At 53.5% G+C, this 21,702-nt stretch overlaps 9 protein-coding genes across 9 annotated transcripts; 5 read left to right on the top strand and 4 right to left on the bottom strand.

The window, feature by feature from the left end:
* Positions 1–2,048: 2,048 nt before the first annotated feature.
* Positions 2,049–2,591, bottom strand: PG997_004438 (uncharacterized protein; the record flags this gene model as incomplete). Its single annotated transcript, XM_066808753.1, has 3 exons — positions 2,049–2,082; positions 2,170–2,297; positions 2,538–2,591. 3 exons carry the CDS (start codon positions 2,589–2,591, stop codon positions 2,049–2,051), a joined length of 216 nt encoding a protein of 71 aa, XP_066672371.1.
* A 3,169-nt stretch (positions 2,592–5,760) lies between these two features.
* PG997_004437 (uncharacterized protein) lies at positions 5,761–7,080 on the top strand (the record flags this gene model as incomplete). Its single annotated transcript, XM_066808752.1, has 1 exon — positions 5,761–7,080. The coding sequence occupies one exon, from the start codon at positions 5,761–5,763 to the stop codon at positions 7,078–7,080; it is 1,320 nt and encodes a 439-aa protein (XP_066672370.1).
* Positions 7,081–7,915: 835 nt separating this feature from the next.
* On the top strand, positions 7,916–9,678 carry PG997_004436 (uncharacterized protein; the record flags this gene model as incomplete). Its single annotated transcript, XM_066808751.1, has 3 exons — positions 7,916–8,436; positions 8,509–9,198; positions 9,273–9,678. 3 exons carry the CDS (start codon positions 7,916–7,918, stop codon positions 9,676–9,678), a joined length of 1,617 nt encoding a protein of 538 aa, XP_066672369.1.
* A 1,036-nt stretch (positions 9,679–10,714) lies between these two features.
* Positions 10,715–12,155, bottom strand: PG997_004435 (uncharacterized protein; the record flags this gene model as incomplete). The annotated part of the gene is made up of 5 exons (XM_066808750.1): positions 10,715–10,825; positions 10,869–11,035; positions 11,087–11,911; positions 11,972–12,041; positions 12,120–12,155. 5 exons carry the CDS (start codon positions 12,153–12,155, stop codon positions 10,715–10,717), a joined length of 1,209 nt encoding a protein of 402 aa, XP_066672368.1.
* Positions 12,156–14,265: 2,110 nt separating this feature from the next.
* PG997_004434 (Protein kinase-like domain protein) lies at positions 14,266–15,060 on the top strand (the record flags this gene model as incomplete). Its single annotated transcript, XM_066808749.1, has 1 exon — positions 14,266–15,060. One exon carries the CDS (start codon positions 14,266–14,268, stop codon positions 15,058–15,060), a length of 795 nt encoding a protein of 264 aa, XP_066672367.1.
* A 29-nt stretch (positions 15,061–15,089) lies between these two features.
* On the top strand, positions 15,090–15,575 carry PG997_004433 (serine/threonine protein kinase; the record flags this gene model as incomplete). Its single annotated transcript, XM_066808748.1, has 1 exon — positions 15,090–15,575. One exon carries the CDS (start codon positions 15,090–15,092, stop codon positions 15,573–15,575), a length of 486 nt encoding a protein of 161 aa, XP_066672366.1.
* Positions 15,576–16,854: 1,279 nt separating this feature from the next.
* PG997_004432 (MutS2 protein) lies at positions 16,855–20,029 on the top strand (the record flags this gene model as incomplete). The annotated part of the gene is made up of 2 exons (XM_066808747.1): positions 16,855–17,367; positions 17,705–20,029. 2 exons carry the CDS (start codon positions 16,855–16,857, stop codon positions 20,027–20,029), a joined length of 2,838 nt encoding a protein of 945 aa, XP_066672365.1.
* Positions 20,030–20,383: 354 nt separating this feature from the next.
* PG997_004431 (uncharacterized protein) lies at positions 20,384–20,794 on the bottom strand (the record flags this gene model as incomplete). Its single annotated transcript, XM_066808746.1, has 1 exon — positions 20,384–20,794. The coding sequence occupies one exon, from the start codon at positions 20,792–20,794 to the stop codon at positions 20,384–20,386; it is 411 nt and encodes a 136-aa protein (XP_066672364.1).
* A 75-nt stretch (positions 20,795–20,869) lies between these two features.
* PG997_004430 (60S ribosomal protein uL10) lies at positions 20,870–21,585 on the bottom strand (the record flags this gene model as incomplete). The annotated part of the gene is made up of 3 exons (XM_066808745.1): positions 20,870–21,308; positions 21,373–21,414; positions 21,509–21,585. 3 exons carry the CDS (start codon positions 21,583–21,585, stop codon positions 20,870–20,872), a joined length of 558 nt encoding a protein of 185 aa, XP_066672363.1.
* Between the last annotated feature and the right edge of the window lie 117 nt (positions 21,586–21,702).

Genomic DNA, 21,702 nt, shown 5'->3' with positions numbered 1-21,702 from the left:
TTAAAAGGCCCAGCTTGTTGCGATGGGCAACATGACGGCGGCAACGGATGTTTATGAGATGATGATCTGCACGATCCTGTACAATCCACGTTGGCTACTCGGTCTCCCCCATAGCTGCGGCGTGTTGGTGTTTATCTTTCTTTTCATATCACTCGGTATGTCTCTCTGACCATAACCACCCCCTTTTTTTTAATTCATCGCTTCATCCTCTAACCTAACTACATAGGTTTGCGATCCATGATGACACGGTTCGACGCATCATAGGACATACAGGCATTGGAGTTTTAGACATTTCCCCGTTTACGACCAGATTCGGGCGTTGCAGGTATACATGGCGGCTTCGTCGTTTATCTCAAGGTTGATTGAATGCGAAAAGCTAGTAAGTATGGGCCAGCCTGGTTTCTCGGACGTTTTGTGGGCAGCTCTGACCGTACTAGAAAGCGAACATGTACTACTTCGGCTGTTGTCCTGGGCAAGACGGATTGATAAAAGGCCCTCATGGTTCCTTCGGCAGACTTTGGACGTCTGAAAGGATTTGCATCAGTAGAAACGGCGTTGAGATTCCTTCCTGGGTTCATCGATATGACGATGAAGGATCACGTTTCCTGATGAGTCGATGACTGGAGTTCATTGACAATTTTTGTGTTTAGGGCATTGTGGTGGTCGCAGTGCCCGCCCCTATTTGAGTACATGGCATCTTTGCCTTTTTCTTGTGTTTAGGTGGTCTACTCTAGCGGTGCTGGTATGCCCGCTCCAGTTACCACCCGGGCTAGCTGGGCCATTGACGCCAGCTAGTCTGCTAAAGGATTGAGCTGTTCGACACCACGCCTGTGTCTACGCTTGCGTAGTCACGGGCCTGGGGCGGTCCAGATGTCGTTTGCAGCATATGGAACGAATCATGCCATGACTGCCTACGTTTTCTGTTTCGACCGCCAGTCACCACCAAGCTTGAGTTCTTTCTGAAGGAGATAAGCGCGATAGTAAGGGCCATATGCCGGAGTGGACATGGCCGACCTCTCTCTTCCCCCGCTCTGTTCACAGCAAGATTGAGGCACGCACGCACATCCACCTGCCGCGGCAGAAGCGACTTTGCTCCGGAGCCAGCGTCTGGGACTCGGCCCAGGAGAACTCTGCCCCTCACTCGCGACAACGGTCTGCCTTCTCTGCGAGTTGGAGAATCTGAAGGAGGTGAGGGACGAAAGCTTGATGGGTAAAAAGGACATTAGGTTTCCTGGGGCTGGGCTGGTCGCGTCTCCCAGAGTTCGTGGGGGGGACACCCTCGGGTGCTTTCCCCCAGTCTCGAAGCCCCCCGGCTCGATCGAAATGGTCATATCCATCTTTTGAAGATGTCTTGCATTCCTGGGGTTGGGTTTCTTGAAGCCCCAGGATGTTGAGACAGGCGGACATACTCTTAAGACAATAGGGAACTACAGGTGGTGGATCATGTCCAGGCGGGACGCCTTGGGACTCTCGTGTCATGACCAAACCCGGATAGCTCTGAATTCAAACCTGGCCTCGTTCCCAAGTTGTTGGTGTTTCTGTACGCGTCCTGGACTTACGTAAGATGATGTGAAGAACGGGAATATGGTGCAAGGAATATGGGTATCGGGTTGAGTACGGCCTTGTCTAATGGCGGTTCCAAACGTCAATACGTACGGATATTGTTGACAAACTCGCAATCACTAACGGCCAGCACGCAGCGAAATGCTGACGTTATATTAAGCATCGGTTGATTACGTTTGATTTGGTTATGGCACATTGACTTATTAACAAAAAGAATTTGTGCAATTGATTCAGTTCATTGATTCAGTCTTGCCTCATGCAGTATAATACACTTAAACAAACAGCCTTGAGCCGGAATTCCGCATGATAGTTAACATGCCCTCAGTGAGAAGTGCCTAACTACCAGATACTAACATCGTGATAGCCGTCGCGTGTCTACAACTCTTTATAGTGGGAATCTTCCTCAACGAACGCCAATCTTGAACACCGTCCTCTCCCTGGGGGCGAGCAACTTTCATGGGTGGTTACTTTGTGCCATCCGTATTCTACTTGGATGCGCCATCGGGGCCACGAGTGAAACTGTCATGGTGGCTTGTGGTCAGCTCAAGATTACGATATAACGACTGTATCTCAGGATATAGGAGATATGGGTTTGTAGGTACTTACTTGTGCCACATCTGGCCAAAGAAGCCCGCCTGTGGTTTCTGGTCGTGGAGGCTGTTGCGACGGGCCTGTGATGAGGGGTCGTTGGAGCGCTTGGATGCCATCAGACCTTCAAAGCCGGGTCCAGAGCTCTACAGTGGGAAAAAGGGGGTCAATGTCAGTAAAGTGGATTTTGGCTAGAGCGGACTTGAAATAGGAATAACGACGACGTGCTTGGTACGTCATGGTGAGGCCACATTCGCTAAGATGCCAGATGTACGTGTGCGCGTGTGTAGAGTTGGGTAGAGATGTGTAGGTCTATGTTTGGATTTACGTGTGTGCGTAGAGACGGGTTATACGGATGGAGTTGGAGTTATCAAGGTAGCACTTACTCGGCGCTTGGAGAAAGCACTGGGCTGCTCGCTTCCTGATGTGGTACGGTCCATGGTGAATGGTGTGTTGGTCGGGGGCTCGTAGCTGATTGTTCGTTTCGGTTCGATACTACGTTCTTGACTTTGAGCGTATCGTCGTTCTTGTAAGCATGGAGATTTGTTTGGAGATGGAGTAGGAGGAGAGTGAAATGAGAACTGAAGATGCGGGGGAGAAGGGAGGGCTATATGTATTGTAAATGTGTAGTACTGTAGGTATCATAGGCTGTGTTTAGTCTAGTGATGACATGACAAAATCCCACCCGTTGTTCCTTCCGATTAGGAACCCCCCTTTACCCTTTACCCTTAAGCCACGGCAGAATACTTCAGAGTTGCGCAACCGTCAAGCTACCTACCTACGTACTGGCCGCCTATGGGCCCATGACTCTGTCTCGGCTTTGACTACCCAGATTCCGAGGCGGGGCAAAGAGATGCGCCCACTACGTTGATGACTTGGGTTCAGGTCGAGTTTCGATTCCCAGATACGGCAGCCGATGTGCTGATCATCAGGCCGGCATCAGGCCATCAAAGGAGAGCTGGAAGGATACCCCAGGCGTCAGACAAAGAAGCAACCTCAAGCAAGGGCTGGCGCCTCTTGTCTAACATAGTACGAATTCGGGAGGACGATGACGCGCTGTACAGTAGTTTGGCTGGATGCCGGAGCATCGCTAAAGGGCCCCCGGCTATCCACCCCCGCAGTCCGCAGACACTAAAAGATGATCCCCAATCGCCTGTTGGCTGTAGGCTGTAGGCTGTAGGCCTAGACTGATGCAACGCCAGATGACTCTAACTCCAACCTACTTAGCGAACTCTCCCTTACTATTCCGCGACTGCCTCGGTGCCTCTCTCCAGTAGTAGTCTTCTTCAGGTCTCCGTGGCGCCGTCTCTCTGCTTGTCTCTCTTGAGCAACTGATGAGATCATGGCAAACTCAGTATCTGCACAGACAAGAGCCCCCGAACACCAGGAGACCAAAGCAACAGCAGCCGTGCAGACACCCCACTTAATTGAGGTTAAAAAGTGGATGACGTAAAAAGGGTCTTGTCTGTACCTGACGTGACCTTTTGATGGATATCACCATTCGTTAAGCACTTAATGCACGTATTGTGTGGCCATTGTAAGTTGCAGGTTTGCTTCAGCTGTGAATTATGCGATATCAAGTATGGTCTATTTATAAGGATTGCCTCGATTGGGAGGAATGTAGTCCGAAATGATGGACCGAAACTACCATGGACTGGTGGTGCCGGTGAGTAGTGGACAAAGGTCAATCTACCTCAACGAAAAATAGAAAGCGACCACGGAAAAAGTGTCGCGCTCAGAGTGAGTGAGGGGTGCGTGCTTCGTCAACGACAGCAAGCATTACACATCATGTCATCGCCAAGAAACAATTCGAGGCAGACAGCATGCTACGGAGTTCAAGACGCATATGACCGCCATTCAGCATATGTCAAATGCAATGCTTGGGAGACGACAAAGCTGTAAACACTGTCCTGTTAGCGAAGTGTTGCTAGAACAAGCCACATAAGAATGGTGTAGGATGCCACTTCAGTTCTCCAAGGTGATTGGTAGAGTCTCGTCAAAGAAGTACTCAGACAATAATGCAGGAAGAGTTATCATCCGGAAAGGCAGGTAGTGCGTAATAAGATGGACTTACCAGACTCGAACGCATGTCCATGTCGTTTGTGTACAAGATGAGTTACCTAAACAGATGCCATGTTAGCGGCTGCTACAGTGGTAATCTGATGTCGTGTTGGTGAATGAGAAAGCTTTCAGGCTATTCGACGTGTTAGCATATGCACTGCATAGATGAATCCGACAAGCAACATACCTCATTAAATCAGAAGTTGTTTTTGATGTTCATTTCCACATCCATATCGCTATGAGATGGGATCAAACAGTGTGAATAGTGCTCATCATATAGAGTAGGATATGCCGGAAAGGGAGTGGTGAAAATTACCTGCCCATCGCCAAGTTAGTGATGCGATCCCATGGAAGTGTGCCATGCCAAAAATTGGGCAGTGTTCAAACACAATCAGTTGACGAAATATCAACAAGAAGCCTCCGCGAGCCAACCCCCACAGAGTTTGTACGCTCTGCTTTGCGGAGGAGGGTTACGAGGGATTCGTTTATGTCCGCCCGTTCGTTCAAGATATCCTCACGTGAAAAAGACAGGAGATGAATGGGTGGATAGTATGTACCTAAATTTGATCAACAGTTAGCGAGATGTTTCATGGCTGTTATTGCATCAAAAGTAGAATAGGTGGTTGAATGTCAGACAAGGCTGAAACTGAACAAAATCCACATAGTATATTCGGCATGAGGAATTCCCTAGATTTGTCGGTTGTATCATCACACAAGGGGGAGCCAAAGGCCCAGGCAAGAAGGATGTTTGAATGAAATAAGCTGGTACCAACCTTTTGAATTGTAAACAAGAATCGAGGCGATGCCGGAACTAGGTTTCCTGCGACGATCGCAAAATACAAACCCTACAGTCGGCGTGATGTTAGCAGATGTAGCAAGCTACCGTGGCAGACGCAAGATGACCTGGGATGTTTGCTCAGGGTAATTCTAGAAGTCTAGAGGATCTCCCCAGGGTTGTGTAAGATTTGGATTGTTCAATGTGTTTGTTCGTCACGGCAAAGGTACTTTCGAGGATAGTGTCAGTGAAAACTTACCAAAGAATCACGCATGCAAGGCTGCTACAGGAGCAATCGTGATGAAAAAGACAGCAGCAGCGAGAAAGGCAGTAGCAATGTCACATTGCCTGTTTTCCAATGCCATCTTGTGCAGACGGAAGGCTCGCGCTGGGAAGTGGTTATGTAGGAAAGACGAATGCTTCGAGGAAAAGCTTGGGATTTTATTGCCCATGCATGTCGAAGGAAAAAAAAAAAGATAGCGGCGCAACATGTTCCGTGCCGATGGTGGGCTCAAGGAAGTGGACCCATCTAATCGATTAGATAGCAACTGATAGGACCTCGCGTTCCTGCTTTCGACACGTAACTTGGTGACCCCACTTCCCTCCCCGCAGCACCGCCACAGCAGTGGCAAAGCTTACTGGTGAACCCGCCAATAGGAGGCATCCGTCATGCGTTGATATGACCTCGCCTGGCACCTCTTGTTTTGTTAGCTTTTCCCAGAATCACATCTTCCTGTTCGCCATCTTTCACAGAAAACCGAACAGGATTCACTATGGTTGCGCCTCTAGGCGGCATGTGGGCTCCAACCGCTTTGCGGATGGCCCGGCAGGCCGTGTATAAGGCATCCAAGGTGATCCGGGCGAAACTCGTCAATACGGCTCGCCCGGTAAACGCCGCCTTAGAACCAGTATTTGCGAGATCAACCCCGAGACAACCCATCCATCCAGCTGCTCTTCTGCGCCAGCAAAAGAGCCGAAGATGGCACTCCACCTCGACGTACCAGAACATCAACTCTGCTGTCCGTCGCTTCATGAGCACCGGCCGGCTCAGTGAGGCCCCGCGAGTCGACCGTGCCAAGTTCAATACTACGCAAGTAGGCCGAGCCGTCTCCCAGTTCACCGGTCGTGCTCCGTTTGCCAGTACACTGAGGCCGAACCTGACCGGTGGGGCTCTTCCTCGAACCGCCGGTGGCTACGGCCTGGGTTCAGGGCGCATCGGTGGGCCCCGGTACTTCTCCCATACACCGGCTGCCCAAGCCCAGGTAGTCAATAACGTATCGGCTGCCGTGAGGGCGTTCTGGATTTCTGGCCAGAAAGCACAGTTTGATGGGTTGACGGAACGTGGCGAAAGACGCTACCGCGCTGTCTCGTCTCTCCAGGACGAGACAGCCCGCAAGATGGCGACGGCCTCTCGCGTTTCTGCCGGCTCCTACGTCGACTTCAAGCTGAACCCTACAGTCACGGCCCTGAGCCCTCTTGCTGGAGCGTTCCCCTACGCCGCAGCCGGGACCAAGGTTCCCGTAGCTGATGCGCCCACCCTCAACGCCGAGGGCTTGTTTGATGTCTTGTCAGTAGATTTCGGTCGTGCTCTCAAGGATCTCACTTCAACGCTCGGGGACCTGAAGAAGCTAGCAGCTCTAGGTGACCTGCCCATACAGCTGGAAAAGGGTCACACAATCCGGGTCAGATTTCCAGGGGTTGACGCCGATACTGTCGAGACGCTTTGCGATGACTTGGAGATTACCCGAGGCATAGTGGGGCAAGATGTGGATTTCGAGGCTGAAGCTGGCGTCACGATGGCACTGAAGTTTCCCTTCGCGCCCGGTGCCAACGATCAACAGTCGCTGACGCTCACCTCGCCCGGCGGTTCGTTGCATTCTCTTGGTAGCTTTCCGGACGAGGATGAGTTATTCGAGGCTTTTAGCGAGGTGGAAAAGAATCCATGGCTGGCGTCTTCATCTTCCGAGCCTGAGGGATATGAGAGTATGTCTCCGCCGATCAGTTCGGGTGAGCACTGTTCGGAGGATTTCGAGGGCTTGCAGGGTGTTTATCGGTTCTTGGAGGAATGCGATCGGGCCCAGGGGAGGTTTTGATATTTAAACATGGACGATCGTATGATTGTAACATGCTTCTGCTTGGTGGCTTATTAGCGATGGAACCACACTCTTTGTAACAACACCCTAGAACTAGCCAGAATGAGAACTTTCTTTTTACGCCTCTTTATATTCTTAACCTGACTTGACTTGCATTGTAATTGGTTCTCCATCTCGTATAATGTACCCACGCCTCAAACCATCCATACCAGTTGGCTCTGACAAGACATACACCGACATACCACTTTGGGTCAGTGTCGGTGCATCGGCTTTTGGCCCAGCGGTAAGTTCAAGTATACTGCGTTGGCCCGGCCATTACTCATTTCTCAAGCTGCGATGAATGCTTCCCCATATTCAAAGAAACAACAGGACGGGACAGAATTCGGGTTCAAGTTATATTCTCCTGGATATCAGACTGGCTATACACATTCACTAAGTACGACGAAGTTCATTTTGATTCCAGAAACTCAAGATGCTAGACCAGATCCACTATTAAGAACCTCGATATACGCATATCATCATATGCAACTATGTGGGGTCCAAGGCAATCTGTAGATACTGGAAATTTCATATTGCCGTCGAAGAATGAGAAGCCCAGCAAGCACTGTGGCAAAACCACGATAACTTCTCATTTATTGCCCTATCCTAAGCTGGGCATCACTGTGTAAAGCTGCAGCAAACACCTTTCAATCACTACCTCGACCTTTGGCCAGAGCTTTCTCAAGAACTCCGCAAGATTTTATTTTCTTCTTGCATATTCATTTCCGACTCGCTCTGTCCAATCAGGGTCACTAATCTGTCTGGGCAAAATCCCCTGGCTTCTGACATACTGACCATGGCACCGCTACCATTCCAATTCCTGTGTGCCTTGGGCCAGGACGGCATCCTGTGCGCGTCGAGGGGAGACAGTCTCTACACATTTGGCCCAGATTGCTCGTTGATCGCCGAGCACTCCCTCAGCGGTCGTCCGGCCGCCACAGAGGGCGCAAAGGAAGAGGAGGAGGCGCGCAACCAGGCGGCGCAGAACGGATCTTTAGAGGCTACGTCAAAAACGCAAGGAGAAGAAGCAAACGAGTCTGCCACGCCGCCAGCCAAGCGCCGGAAAGTCGGTTCGGAGGCGGACGTTTCTTCTGCCCAGCCAGCGGTCGGGAACGACCAGGCACCACAGCAGGCCAATAACGGCGGCCAAAAGAAAAAGAAGGGAGAGAAGCCGGCTGATGCAACGGAAAAGTCATATGTGATTCTACTTAAAGCTACGAGCAGCGGGACTCATGTGGTGGCGGTGACTGGCGGTAACAAGGTTGTATGCGTACTCGAGCATGATGGCAAGGGGCATCTTACCGAGCTCAGTCAAAGGTGATTGCTTTTCCCAACCCGTTCCAGCGCAGGGCAGGATTCATTTTTGGCATCCAACTAACATGATCGCAGGCAAATGGTCAAGCGTCCTTCCGGCATAGCACTCACTGCGGATGATGAGAAGACTATCCTGGTGGCTGATAAGTTTGGCGACGTATACGCCCTGCCCCTGGTCCCATCCGCCGCCGACGCGCTGGATGAGGGTTCCGCCGCCGCTCTCCAAGAGTCAACACGCCTTGCACGCAAGGGGGCGAACAACCTCACGGTCCACACCCAGCGCAACCTCAAGGCCCTCGAAGAGCAAGCCCGGCAGCGCGCGGCCAAGCAGAAACAGAAGGAGGAGCAGAAGGAGGCCGGGCCTACATTCAAGCAAGACCTGCTGCTCGGTCACGTCTCCATGCTTACCTCTGTGGCCGTGGCCTCGGCCGATGGAAGGCCCTACATTCTGACCGGTGACCGAGATGAGCACATCCGCGTATCTCGCGGCATACCCCAGGCTCACGTCATAGAAAACTTCTGCCTCGGCCACACTTCCTTCATCAGCACCATCTGCCTTCCCCAACCCGATGTCTTGGTTTCGGGCGGCGGCGACAGTGAGCTCTACGTCTGGGATTGGAAGGCCGGGGTCTTGAAATCCAAGGTGGAGCTACTGCAGCATGCGAAGAAGGAGGCAAACGTTGACGGGGACAAGATCGCCGTCACAGGCTTGTACCCCTACAATGTTCCCGGAGGCGCTGGGCTGCTCGTGGCGGTATGCGAACGGTAAGACAATCTATCAGTGACTGACTACCCTACTTTATGGACGGCCTAACTAACATTTCACCTTCTCCGATCAGCGTCAAGGCACTTTTCGTCTTCAAGATCCAAGGCGGCAACCTTACCTTTGCGGAAACCATCAACGTAGCCGGATATCCTCTCGACGTTGCCTTCGTCCAAGTCCCCGGCCAGCCGAGCAGAATGGTGGTCAGTCTCGATCAAGATGTCGAAGGACCCAGCCCCTCATCCGGCCTGTACGTGCATCTGCTATGCAACGAGGGGCAGCAGCAACCGCCGGTGTATCCGAACCCCGAACGAGGCCGCATCGACCTGCCACGCCCAGAGGTCGAGAAGATCCTCTACACTATCGGGAACCTGCGGAAGACAGAGTTCGACGACGTTACAGCCGGTGGGGACCAGGCCGCTGCAGGTGACGCCGGAGCACCCGCTCCGGAAGCTGCAGAGGACGAGTCCGGTGCCCCATAATGGCATGATGTGACTTACTTGACATTGATACATGCCTACATATAACAGTGAAAAAGAGGATTTTACACCACTTCATCATACCACCAACCTCTTGAACAATACCTACGTGCTTTGGTTTTCCTTTTCGAATTCGTAGCTCATTCTCAGTTATCTTTCCAGCAAAGCACTCTGCTAGTTGATTCTTCTCGAAATCATGCGGAACAACAGCAAAACCAATACCGTGACATCTTCGCGATCGCTCACGCCCTGGACTTACATAAAACCATGTCAACCTGCCGATGGCCAACCTTTGAACCGATCTAAGGGTATACATGCAGGCCTTCACACCTAATAGTACACCATGGAATTACCCGTCTACTGGATCCCTGCCACGATGTGTGAGATCAAGGAAGATCGCGAGATCCTTCACCAAACCTACGATCTCTTCACACACACACACACTGCAAGGGTTCAACAGGTCCTATTGTTGCGCATAGGAGCAAACACTCCAGGGTATGAAAGGACGACATACCTTCAGTTCCGAGTTCCCATATATAGCCTGGATCAAGTCACGCGAGGAGGAAATTACGCTTCTGTGGTGAGAAGGGAGTTCAGGCAGAAAATAAGTTGATCCCATTTGCTCTATCACCTCTAAACGCCAAATTCCGAGGTAGCATTACCCATTGCCAACTGACACGGCGCTCTAAGGGTGATGCAAAGCAGAAAAGCCTCGATTGCTGATTAATAGAAGCCCAGCACCATCACACGCGCAGGACTACGTGCCGCCAACGATGCACTCGATGGTCTCACGCCCATCCGTATGTGGCAGTACGTTACCCCCCTTTCCGTCGCTCATAAAGTCAATATGCAGGTGACAAGCCCTCGAATACTCCGTCATAAATCATCGCGCCATATATGCTGTCCTGCCCCGCTGGCTGCTTCGGATATCCTGAGCCATTTGGACAAGTCTAATGCAGGTATTGTGAAGGGTCTGGGGATCAACAGCATCGTGTTTCAATAACACGGGTCTGTTGGATAACAACCAGGTCAAGACAGTTTACTGGGATGCGCACTGGACGCGCTCAGCGCCAGGATGACCATCCTCATCCTCGTCTTCATCCATGCTACCCGAGCCGAAGACTCTAGCCTGTTGTTGCTGGTCCATGTCCTCGAGTTCGGCAGAATCGGTCATAGCATCAGCCGGGGGGGACGGCCTGCAAGGCAGGAGCGGGAAGCAGCTTCTGGAGAGCCTCGTACGCAGCCGGGTCCTCGCTCCAGCCCTTCTCGGGGAATTTAACGGCGAACTGGATGTACATATTGCCGAAGTCGTGATGGCGCGGCGACGGCATACCCTGGCCACGGATCATCTTGACAGAGTCTAACAAGATCATTAGCAAAGTTCGGGCTCCACAGTGGTAGGACTACTTACCAGGAGCAATAGCCTCGCCAGGCATGATATCAATACTCAGCCAGCGTTCATCGAGATGTTCGACGTAGATGGTGCCACCAGCCAACGCGGTGACAAGCTCGATTTCGCAACGGTACAGAAGGTGGTCCTCCTTACGGGTGAAGCGTGGGTGAGGCTTTTGCTCGATCTCGAAAACCACATCCCCAGCCTGGACGCCAGGAGATTGATCACCCTCGCCGCGGAATTCCACCTTGGTACCGCTCCGGACACCACGGTCAACGTGGACGTGCAGAACCTTGCGGTCGACAACGGTCTTCTTGCCATTGCAACCCTTGCAGCGATCCTTCTCCTTGATGATTTCGCCTTCACCATTGCAGTCGGGGCAAACAGTTTGGAAGCGTTGGATCATTGGACCCATCTGTCGCATCATCGTCTTCATACCGTGGCCATCGCAACCAGGGCAGCGCTTGACAGCGCCCTCCTTTCCACCCCGGCCCTCGCACTTGGGGCAAATAACAGACCGTTGTAGGGCGAGCTTGGAGATCTTGCCTTTGTAGACGTCCTCGAGGGAGACCTTGTGTGTGTGGTGAATGGTACGGGCCTTGGGCGGACCGCGGTTCTGCATTCCACTGAACATGCCACCAAGACCACCGCCAAATGAGCCACCACCGAAGAATTGAGCGAACAGGTCCTCAGCAGCCATGCCGCCGGCACCAGCACCACCTTCTAGGCCAGCCTCGCCATACTGATCGTAAAGCGAGCGCTTCTGTGAGTCGGAAAGAATCTCGTACGCATGCGAAACCTCCTTGAACTTTTCTTCCGCGTCAGGGTTGTGGGCGTTCTTGTCTGCAGAGAGTGGGTTAGACCAATGAGTGTAAGCGGACAAGACTCATGGTTTGCGCCTACCAGGATGGTACTTGAGCGCGTTCACTTTGTACGCCTTCTTCAGCTCCTGCTCGGTGGCTGTGGGAGCAACCTGTTAGGGGTGCTGTCAGTACTTTGGTAGGTTGATAAAGTGCGGTCTAATGATTGCGCAAAGGTGAGGCAGACATACACCCAGGGTGTCGTAGAACTTGGTCTCTTTAACCATTTTGTCGATCTAAACCGGCGCTCAATGTAACGTTTTGGTGAACGGTGGTAGAGAGTGTATTGATCGAAAGCGAGGTATCCGAATGATCGGCTGCACAAATCCTCAGATTGAATCGAGGTCTTCCAAAGCAACAGTCAGTCAGCAACTCCGGTCTACTGCAACTATAGGGGGATGAGGCGAAAGGTCAAGGGCATCGATAATGCCAAGAGAGAAAACGTATCGACGAACGACGGGGAATCGAAGATACCCCACGCTTGCGCAAAACGTCCCCCAGCGTTTCTTGCTTGGGCCCCTCGGCGGCAGCAAGTAGGCCGCAAAAATCCACCGGGCGCTAAGAATGCGATGGGACAAATGGCCCGTGGAGGAGAGACAAGACAGAGGATAAGTGGGAAAACGGCTTACCTACGGGTGAGTGAGAGTGCTGTGTGGAATGAACAGGCGACAATGCGATCCAAGTCGGGCTGCGTGGTAGACCGGTTGAAATAGAAAAGTCGAGAGCGACGCTGGTCGAAGGTTCCAGGCACAGACGATGAAGTCAAGTGGACAAGGGTGGCCGAAGACTGGTTCAGTGTTGGGAGCAGTACCACGGAGAAAGTGGGAGGAGGGGAAGCAGGAAGTTCAGAGGAAGCTGGAGGGGAGACAGAATCTGGTCGAGGACCCCGTGGATTAGCAATGCGAAATGCCGAAAGCAGTTGATGTTGTTGCCTCTTCTCTTTTCGCCCTCTTCAAGTTTCTATCTTGAATACTTGTAATCGGTTGCTTGCCCACCGAGAAGGCTGAAAATCCATACGCCACGGACCTCTCGATAGAATCCGATGGAAATCGAATCCCCAAAGTACCGCGCAAGTAGCGCGAACAAGGTTTTGCCGTGGCATCCGCTGCAAGTTCGCCGCACGGCTACCTGGCAGTACTTGTGGGGGCCTTGGAACCAGGAAGACGGTGGGTGGGGCCTGCGCGCTGGGCCTTATGGAAGAACCTTTTCGACATACCGGATACAGCTATGCACTCTTAGGTAGGCGCTCAAGACCCTGAGAAAACGTAATGGTAGGTACCCTGACTTGCCTAGGTACCTGCTGGAGTAGGTACATGTAGGTAAGTAGGTATGCACCTAGGAACGTGTAAAAATATGTGTTTCCGCATGCAGCAACCATACCGCCAGCCAGCCTGTCCCGGTGTTTATCGATTAGGTAGGCGTCATCTCACTCCCCAAAAGTGCACTTACTACGTCCGATTGATTATCTACAGGCCTAGATTGTGTACATTACTCGAGGCTGGATAGGTACTGCTCTACTTTTATGTTATTCTCGCGAATCTGGAACCAGTCTCCCTCACGCACTTAAGCAGGCGCCCCAAAGGCGCTAACGGGATGGCTGCGTTACCAATACCCGAGGGGTGTGTATTCTGTTTAAGACGGACGGCCTGGAGATACCTGTCGACATGACTTAGGTATAGTATAGACCTTTAGTCCATTGATGCTATGAGATGAGGACCGAACATGCCCCGATGTCCCCCATCAAAGTCCTGGGAGTGGATTGATTCCGGGCAACTACTAATCTGACGAGCTGACTGATGACTGTTCATCGCTGAAAAGGGTTTCTACTTGGGCAAGGCCCATGCGTGCTGCAAATGCACAAAACAGTTGAGTGATTGACTAAGACGGCAAGGATGTTGTTGTTGTTGTGGTATTTGTAGGTACGTAATGTCTGTATGATGTGGCGCAGCTGATAGTTCCCGAAAGCTCCAACCAGCTGAACGTTGCGTAGCATTCAGTGGCCGTAGGCACTGCCGTACAAGCCGCCAGAAGGCATCGTGGTCTAAATTGTTTCATTTACTAGTCATCTTTTGCTACTTTGCCTTACTTTTGTCCAAGTACTACACCAGCCTACGCACGTAAATTTCCAATATTCGAGACGCCAATTGGATTGGCCGTACGGCTCCGTAGCTTCGTACCGAAACAAATTGCACCCTCAGAGTTCTTGGGCTTGTGTTTCCGGGCCCTCGTCCGTGACGACCAGGACGACGATAGGATACGATACCGACCTCGATTACTAGTCTCAATTGCCTCGCTCCCCGAGAGCCTCAGGCCACGCGCCCCAATCGGTCATCCATCATGGCGCAACTCCTGCAAGACCTGATATACTCTTTCGGCAATTGCCTGAACTGCTTCCCCGGCTCGCCCACCCTGAAAATCAACAGCCGCTCCTTCAAGATCCTGCGCCTGCTGGGCGAGGGTGGCTTCAGTTATGTCTACCTCGTGCAGGACACGGCGACGGCCGAGCTGTTCGCCCTCAAGAAGATCCGCTGCCCCTTCGGCGCCGAGTCGGTCCAGCAGGCCATGCGCGAGGTTGAGGCCTACAAGACCTTCGCCCACAGCCCGGCGGTCATCCACAGCGTTGACTACGCCATCGCGAGCGAGCGCAACGACCCCGGGTCCAAGACGGTCTACGTGCTGCTCCCTTACTACCGGAGGGGCAACCTGCAGGACATAATCAATGCGAACCTGGTCAACCACACGCAGTTCCCCGAGAAGAAGCTCATGATCCTCTTCCTCGGCGTGTGCAAAGCCATGAAAGACATGCACCAGTACCGAGCGCCGGCGGGTGGGGAGCGCATGGAGGCGGGCAATCCGAAAGCAGGCGATCCCGAGGAGGCGGCGGCGGGAAGGTCGTCCAAGGGCAAAAACAAGAGAAACAAGGCCATGGCGGCTTCCGACGCCGACGACGAAACAGAACAGGCAAGGCCGCTTATGGTGGACGAGCAGGTAGCGGGGCCTGGCGAGCATAGGTCATATGCGCATCGCGACATTAAGCCAGGTGAGTTTTACGGTCCGCTGATGGCGGGGGAAAATGAGGACTATAGAGAGCATTTGACCACTGACTATGGGGCGCTACAGGCAATATCATGATCGACGACGACGGGGAGCAACCCATTATTATGGACCTCGGCTCCATTGCTGAATCACCCATCGTCATCACTTCGCGATCTCAAGCGATCGCCATGCAAGACACAGCGGCCGAGCACAGCACCATGCCCTACCGCGCCCCTGAGCTATTCGAGGTCAACACGGGCGCCGTCATCGACACAAAAGTCGACATCTGGTCTCTAGGGTGCACGTTGTATGCGTGTCTGGTCGGCAAGTCGCCATTCGAGATGCGCAGCGACGAGACGGGCGGCAGTCTGAGCATGTGCGTGCTCGGCGGCGACTGGCGCTTCCCCGACGAGGGCCCTAAGGCGCAGAAGAAGGGCAAGCAGACGGCCGGAGCCCCTGCCGCCGCCGCCGAGGACGCCATCAGCGAGCCGATCCGCGAGGTTGTGCGGAAGTGCCTCAAGGTGGAGCCCAGCGAGAGGCCCGACATTGACGAGTTAATATTGATGGTGGAGGAGGTCGTGGACGAGCTATCGGAAGATGAGGGCGTGTAAGTGGCCGTATAACGATGTTTTCCTATTACGACTGTCTGTCCTTTTGAAGTATGTATGATACCTCTTGCTCTTGTCATATAAAGCACTTATGTAGCCCACCGACGATGTTGGCAGGCGAGAGCGCCGTCATTATTGCCATGTACAAAACCCCTTATTACCCGGGAGCCTTGACCCGTACATTATTAGATTTAAAATCCCTTGGACTCGCCCGTCCTTCGAATATCCTCCATCTTTGAATCTGAAGCCCTTGGCCAAGTGTCAGCTGCACTGTAGGCCACAGATGCCTCGCCGGCAAATCTGCCGGCGAGAAAGATGAGTGGTTGTATTGTGGTGATTCCCATTCAGCCCTCTCCTGGCTGCCCGTCTCTCGCCACGTTTATGGGTGGCTACTGGTCGTGTTCGCAGCATTGCTCGTTGTAATTCCTCCTGTCCCATTCCACCAGCATTCGGTATATGATGGCTTTGTACAGAGCCCTCAGCTCGTCTTTGTCTTCGGTCCGTATGGAGATGAAGGGGGAAGTGAGGTTGTCTGTCTTGTGGTATACATCATCTTTGCTTGGTGGGATAAGAGATGATGGCATTGGTATGGTTAGAAATGCCACAACGACAGTAACAAGGGATGTGCGTGTGGCAAGATCCCCGATGGAGGCTGTGTGTATATGTGTGTGTGTGTGTGTGTAGGTAGGTAGGTATTATTAGGTAAGGTAAGGTATGGATCGTGTTGTAAATATGGAATTACGTAGAATCGGCAATATTGATTTATCGTCTATGGTAGCTCCATATGTGTTACCCGGATGTGGGCGGGTGCTCTTCATATATAGATCAGCGTGAGAAACATGTTTGCCCGAGCAGGCGCAAGTCATTGGCGGTGGCATTTGTCATGCCCACGGGAATTTGGAAATGTTGAAACGGCACGCTCTCGTGTGAATATGGAATCCCAGAGGATCTGCACTAAATAGACACAGTTTGCATGACCGGCGCAGGCACTGTATCTTGGGGGCGCATGCGGGGGAGTGCACAGTGCGCATTCTGGGTACGGATATCAATTTGATGGTATTTTCCAAACGCTTCCCTCGCAGCCCCGGTTCGAAACAGCTGCTATAACACCACGACCCCGGCTTCCCGAGTCAACCTCCTTCACCTGCGCTACTAATAATAACCTGATCTGTTTCCCTCTTACTCTGCCGGGAATAGCTCTGCTCGGAATCCGGCCGAACTCCGCTTGGGGGGATCTTTTCTCCCTCTTCTTTTCCTTCTCCCGGCATTCCATCTCCTCGGCATGCGCAGGTGCACGGCGCGCACGACTGAACAAGGCCTACTGGAACTGCTCAGAGTCACACCAGTGCTGTGCTCTAACAGCCTCGCCAGGGGCCCGGCCGTTGCCTACCGCTGCAATGCCAGATCTGACTCGTGCTCGAGGCCGCGTCTTCCCCAGATTGGCCGGCGGCAGCAGCTTCTTGGGGCGGCCAGCAGCATGCAGACCCGCGGCAAGAAGACCAAAACCACGGTGAATCTTGCCGATCTGCCACAAGGGCCCCTTCTCCCGTCTACACCTGCCGCTACGCCAGATGTGTCTGGGGAAGAGGCCGTGGCGGCGGCGGACGATGAGGGCCCGGCATACCCAACCGTGGTGCTACAGGCCAGGCGGAACATGCAAAAGTTTGAGAATTGCGTGCTGCTGACACGCGTTGGCGGCTTCTACGAGCTCTACTTCCAACACGCCGAAGAATATGGGCCGCTGCTGAATATCAAGGTCGCCCAGAAGAAAACCAGTGCTGGCCCTGTCCCCATGGTAAACACCTCCCCTCAACCCTTCCTTGGCCACCTCTGGGCACTCAAGAACTGTAATCTGATGACAATTCTTCTTCTTCTTTTTATTTTTAGGCTGGCTTCCCCTTCTTCCAGCTAGACCGGTTTCTTAAGGTTCTGGTCCAGGAATTCAACTGCTATGTTGCTGTCGCCGAGGAGTTTCCTAATGACCCTGGTGACAAGGTCAAGACCAACGGGCTTATGCATGACAGAAGAGTGACACGCATCATCACGCCAGGTACATTGATCGACGAGAACTTCATGGACCCTTTTGCAAACAACTATGTAATGTCAATCCACATCCCTCGCCCCCTCGCGAGGACGGGCTTGACAGCAACATAGCCAAGCCCGAAACCGAAGTCTCTCGAGACGTGAAGACGCCCGCCTCCCCCGAACCTGTAGGCTTGGCATGGCTTGATGTGTCCACGGGGCAGTTCTATGTCCAGACTACTGACATCGCTTCTCTATCATCCATCCTGTCCCGCATAAGCCCACGTGAAATCATCGTGGATGAAGCCTTGCAATCAGATACAAACCATGCCCTGTTCACGATCCTGGCCGAGGATAAGCACTTGATCAGCTATAGTCCGCACCCAGCCCCTCTCGCTACCTCGGAGTGGACGCCCATGCTGGAATCGGAGATCCCACCACACACACTGGGCAGCTTGACCGAGGACGAAACGCAAGCCGGTAGTCTCTTGCTGCAGTACGTGCGGGACCGTCTAATTGGGCTCAGCATGAAGCTACAACCACCTATACGGCATGAGAGTATGCAAGTCATGACCATCGACAAGAACAGCATGCGCTCGCTGGAGATCAAGCAAACCATCCGCGACGGCCTCTTCCGGGGCAGCCTTCTGCACGCGATTCGCAGGACGGTAACGAAGAGCGGCGCTAGGTTACTAAACGAATGGCTGATCGCCCCCTCGACTTCACTAGATACCATCACGCAGCGACAGGACCTGGTGGAATACTTCTTAAACAACCCGGACTTGCGTGACGAGATCATACAACTGCTAAGAAAAAGCCACGATTCGCAACGCCTCGTGCAGAAGTTCGCTTTCGGCCGCGGCGACCCAGACGATCTCATCGGCCTTGCCAACACCATCAGGGCAACCGAAGGCATCGTCAAGCTGCTCAAACCCGCCTCTAAGCGAGATGGGAAGAGCAGTACCTTCGCGGACATGCTGTCCCGGATAAATCTTACCAAGGCCTCCAAACTTGCCGACCGCATCCGCGATTCAATCGACGAGGAGGGCATCTTCCAGAAGCACGAGCTCGATGACCAGGAGACGTCCCAGCTCCTCTCGCTCGCCGAGGGCATCGTGTCGTCCGAGGGTACCAACGAGGAGGCCGCGGCGCTCATCCCCAAGAGCCCCAAGCTGCGCAAGAAACAGGCGACCCCGACCTCGATCCGCGACCACTACGCCGACGACAATCTGGCCTTCATTATGAAACCCGGCGCCAGCCCAGGCCTCCGCGATCTCCACGCCGCCCTCGACGCCCTGCTGAACGAGAAGGCGGCACTGACAGAGGACCTCCGCACGCGCTACGGGGCAGCCAGCCTCACCCTCCGCTGGACGCCCAACCTCGGCCACATCTGCCACGTCAAGGGCGTCAAGGACACGCGCCGGCTCACCGACATGGCCCCCAGCCTGCCCGCCGTCTCGTCGAGCCGCAGCACGCGCACCTTCCACGCGCCCGAGTGGACCTCGCTAGGCCGACGCATCCACGAAACGCGCTTCCAGATGCAGACCGAAGAGTCCCGGCTCTTCTCCGAGCTGCGCGCCCAGGTCGTCCTGCAGCTCGTCCGCCTGCGCCGCAACGCCGCCGTGCTCGACGAGCTCGACGTCACCACGTCCTTCGCCCGCCTCGCCGCCGAGCAGGGACTCACGCGACCTCAGCTCCGCAACGACGGCAACGAGAACTCGGCAGCGACTCTAATCATGGGTGGCCGCCATCCCACCGTCGAGGGCGGCCTACACGAGCAGGGACGCACTTTCACCTCCAACGACTGCCTAGTCGGTGTGCCCGGCCACGGCCGGCTCTGGCTCATCACAGGGCCCAACATGGCGGGCAAGAGCACCTACCTGCGGCAGAACGCGCTCATCACCATACTAGCCCAGGTCGGCTGCTATGTTCCAGCTCACCACGCTGAGCTCGGGATAGTTGATGCCATCTTCTCGCGGGTCGGCTCAGCAGATAATCTCTACCGGGACCAGAGCACGTTCATGGTGGAGATGCTCGAGACGGCCCAAATCCTGCGTGCGGCCACGCCACGGTCCTTTGTCATCATGGACGAGATCGGCCGGGGCACTGCCCCCGAGGATGGGACCGCTGTAGCATTTGCAAGTCTGCATCATCTCGTTACCATCAACAAGTGCCGCACGCTATTCGCCACGCACTTCCATTCTTTGGCCGACATGGTCAAGGAGCGAGGTATGCATATCACAACAGGCGGTCACGTGGAGATGTATTGTACAGATGTCGAGGAAGATGGTCAAGGTGGATTTGTCTACATTCACAAGCTACGGAAAGGCATAAACAGGGAGAGCCATGCGCTTAAAGTCGCACGTCTGGCAGGAATCCCGGAGGCAGCCATCACTGTAGCCAAACAGATCCTAGAACAACAGGCCAGTACATAGGCTTCGTAATCACGAAGAGCGGTGAAGATGGACGGCCTCGAGGCGCTATGTACCTGGAACTTCGAAGCAGATCAGCAATGCATTCTATAAATGGTAATTCGGCAAAGGCAGATGTGGTAGGAATGTGTCTCATATAGTGTTGAATGTTTGTCATCAAGTGAGTTCAGGGTTAAAAAAGCTCTTGAATTTTTATTGAATCTTTGACAGGGAAGTGAGGTGATAGAAGGATCGAGTTCGACATACCTTTTGCTCAAGTCATACTGGAAGACACCCTTGATCTGATCAGCAGTCACTGTCACATTGCGCAAAATTCTCGTCATTCATGGTCGTCGCTGTGATGGGAAGCGTACTCAATTACCATGTGGCAATCCTATGAAACGCCGGTTTTCGTTTATCTAGAATCTCGTAAAACCGTCCGATACCCAGGTTCATATCGATCGTTGACTTCGTTCTCATGCTGAAGCATTTAACCGCTGCGAAAAAGGTCAGTTTTTGAATATGTTTCCGAAGGTAGGGGCTGACATACAAGAGATCACCGAAACCACCACCATCCTCGTCGGACTCCTCAGCCTCGGAGTCATCCTTCTTGGTCTCAGCAGCGGCGGCAGAGGCACCGGCATCGCCAGAGGACGCGGCGGGAGCAGCGGCAGCGTAAGCGTCAGGGTTGGCGATACGGTCCTTGAGCTCCTCAATGGCGGCCCAGGAGTACTCGGTCTCAATGGCGATGGCCATGAGGTTCTTGTAGCTGTTGAAGAAGCTGTGCATGACCGAGGGCAGGGTGGGGGAAGTTGATGGCCAGGGAGATGGCGGCAATGGTGGTGATGGCGCTCGAGAAGGACTTCAGGAGCTGCTCCTCACCAACATCCAGAACCTCAGGGGGAAGGTGTTGCCCTGGTCGTAGACCTGAACAACGCCCAGACCGTAGGTGAAGGGAGAGATGTTCAGCATGTTGAGCAGGGTAGCCTCAGAGGCACCGACCTTGCTGCCAGCCTCAACGAGCTTGAGGTCGCTGGTGATTTCAATGGTACCACGGGCAATCTTGGTGGGGACACCGAGGGCCTGGAAGAAAGAGGTCTTGCCAGGTTCCATACCAGTGTTACCAGCGGGGATGTAGACATCGGCGGGGGCGACAGCACCGGCACGGGCAGGGGCGGCGACCTTGTTGGCCAGAATCTTGTCGCGGATGTCCTTGAGGTCACCGTTGGTGAAGACGAAACCGATGTTGCCACGGATGTGGGGCAGGAGACGCTCGTACTCGGGGGGAGTCGGCAATGAAGGTCTTCAGGGCACGGCGAACCATGGTGTTCTTACCCATCAGAACGACAGCCTCTCCGCGGAGAGACTGACGCACTTCGTGCATCTGCTGGGAGCTGACATTGTCGACGCTGTCGGGGAGAATCGGTGTTAGCATTCGCGAGTTCCAATCGGCCCCGAGGCTTCAGTTATTTTTATTTTTGGTTTTCTTTTGGTCGGACATACCTGACGAGGAAGACAGAGTTGTACTCCTCGAGCAGCGTCTTCAGCTTGCCGAAGTACTCAGACTTGTTGCCCACCATTTCTTCTTTGGTATGAAGTTAGGACTTTAAGGGCAACGATTTTTTATTTAGTTGGACGTTGGGGGGTATGAGGATGGTGTTGTGTTGTTGTAGAGAGAGAGGGAAGAAGGAAATGTG

Source organism: Apiospora hydei (genome assembly GCF_038363865.1).
Source record: "Apiospora hydei strain CBS 114990 chromosome Unknown utg000004l_segment0_segment0, whole genome shotgun sequence".
NCBI lineage: Eukaryota > Fungi > Ascomycota > Sordariomycetes > Amphisphaeriales > Apiosporaceae > Apiospora > Apiospora hydei.
The sequence above is the reverse complement of the archived record's forward strand: the minus strand, read 5'-3'. Positions and strand labels throughout refer to the sequence as shown.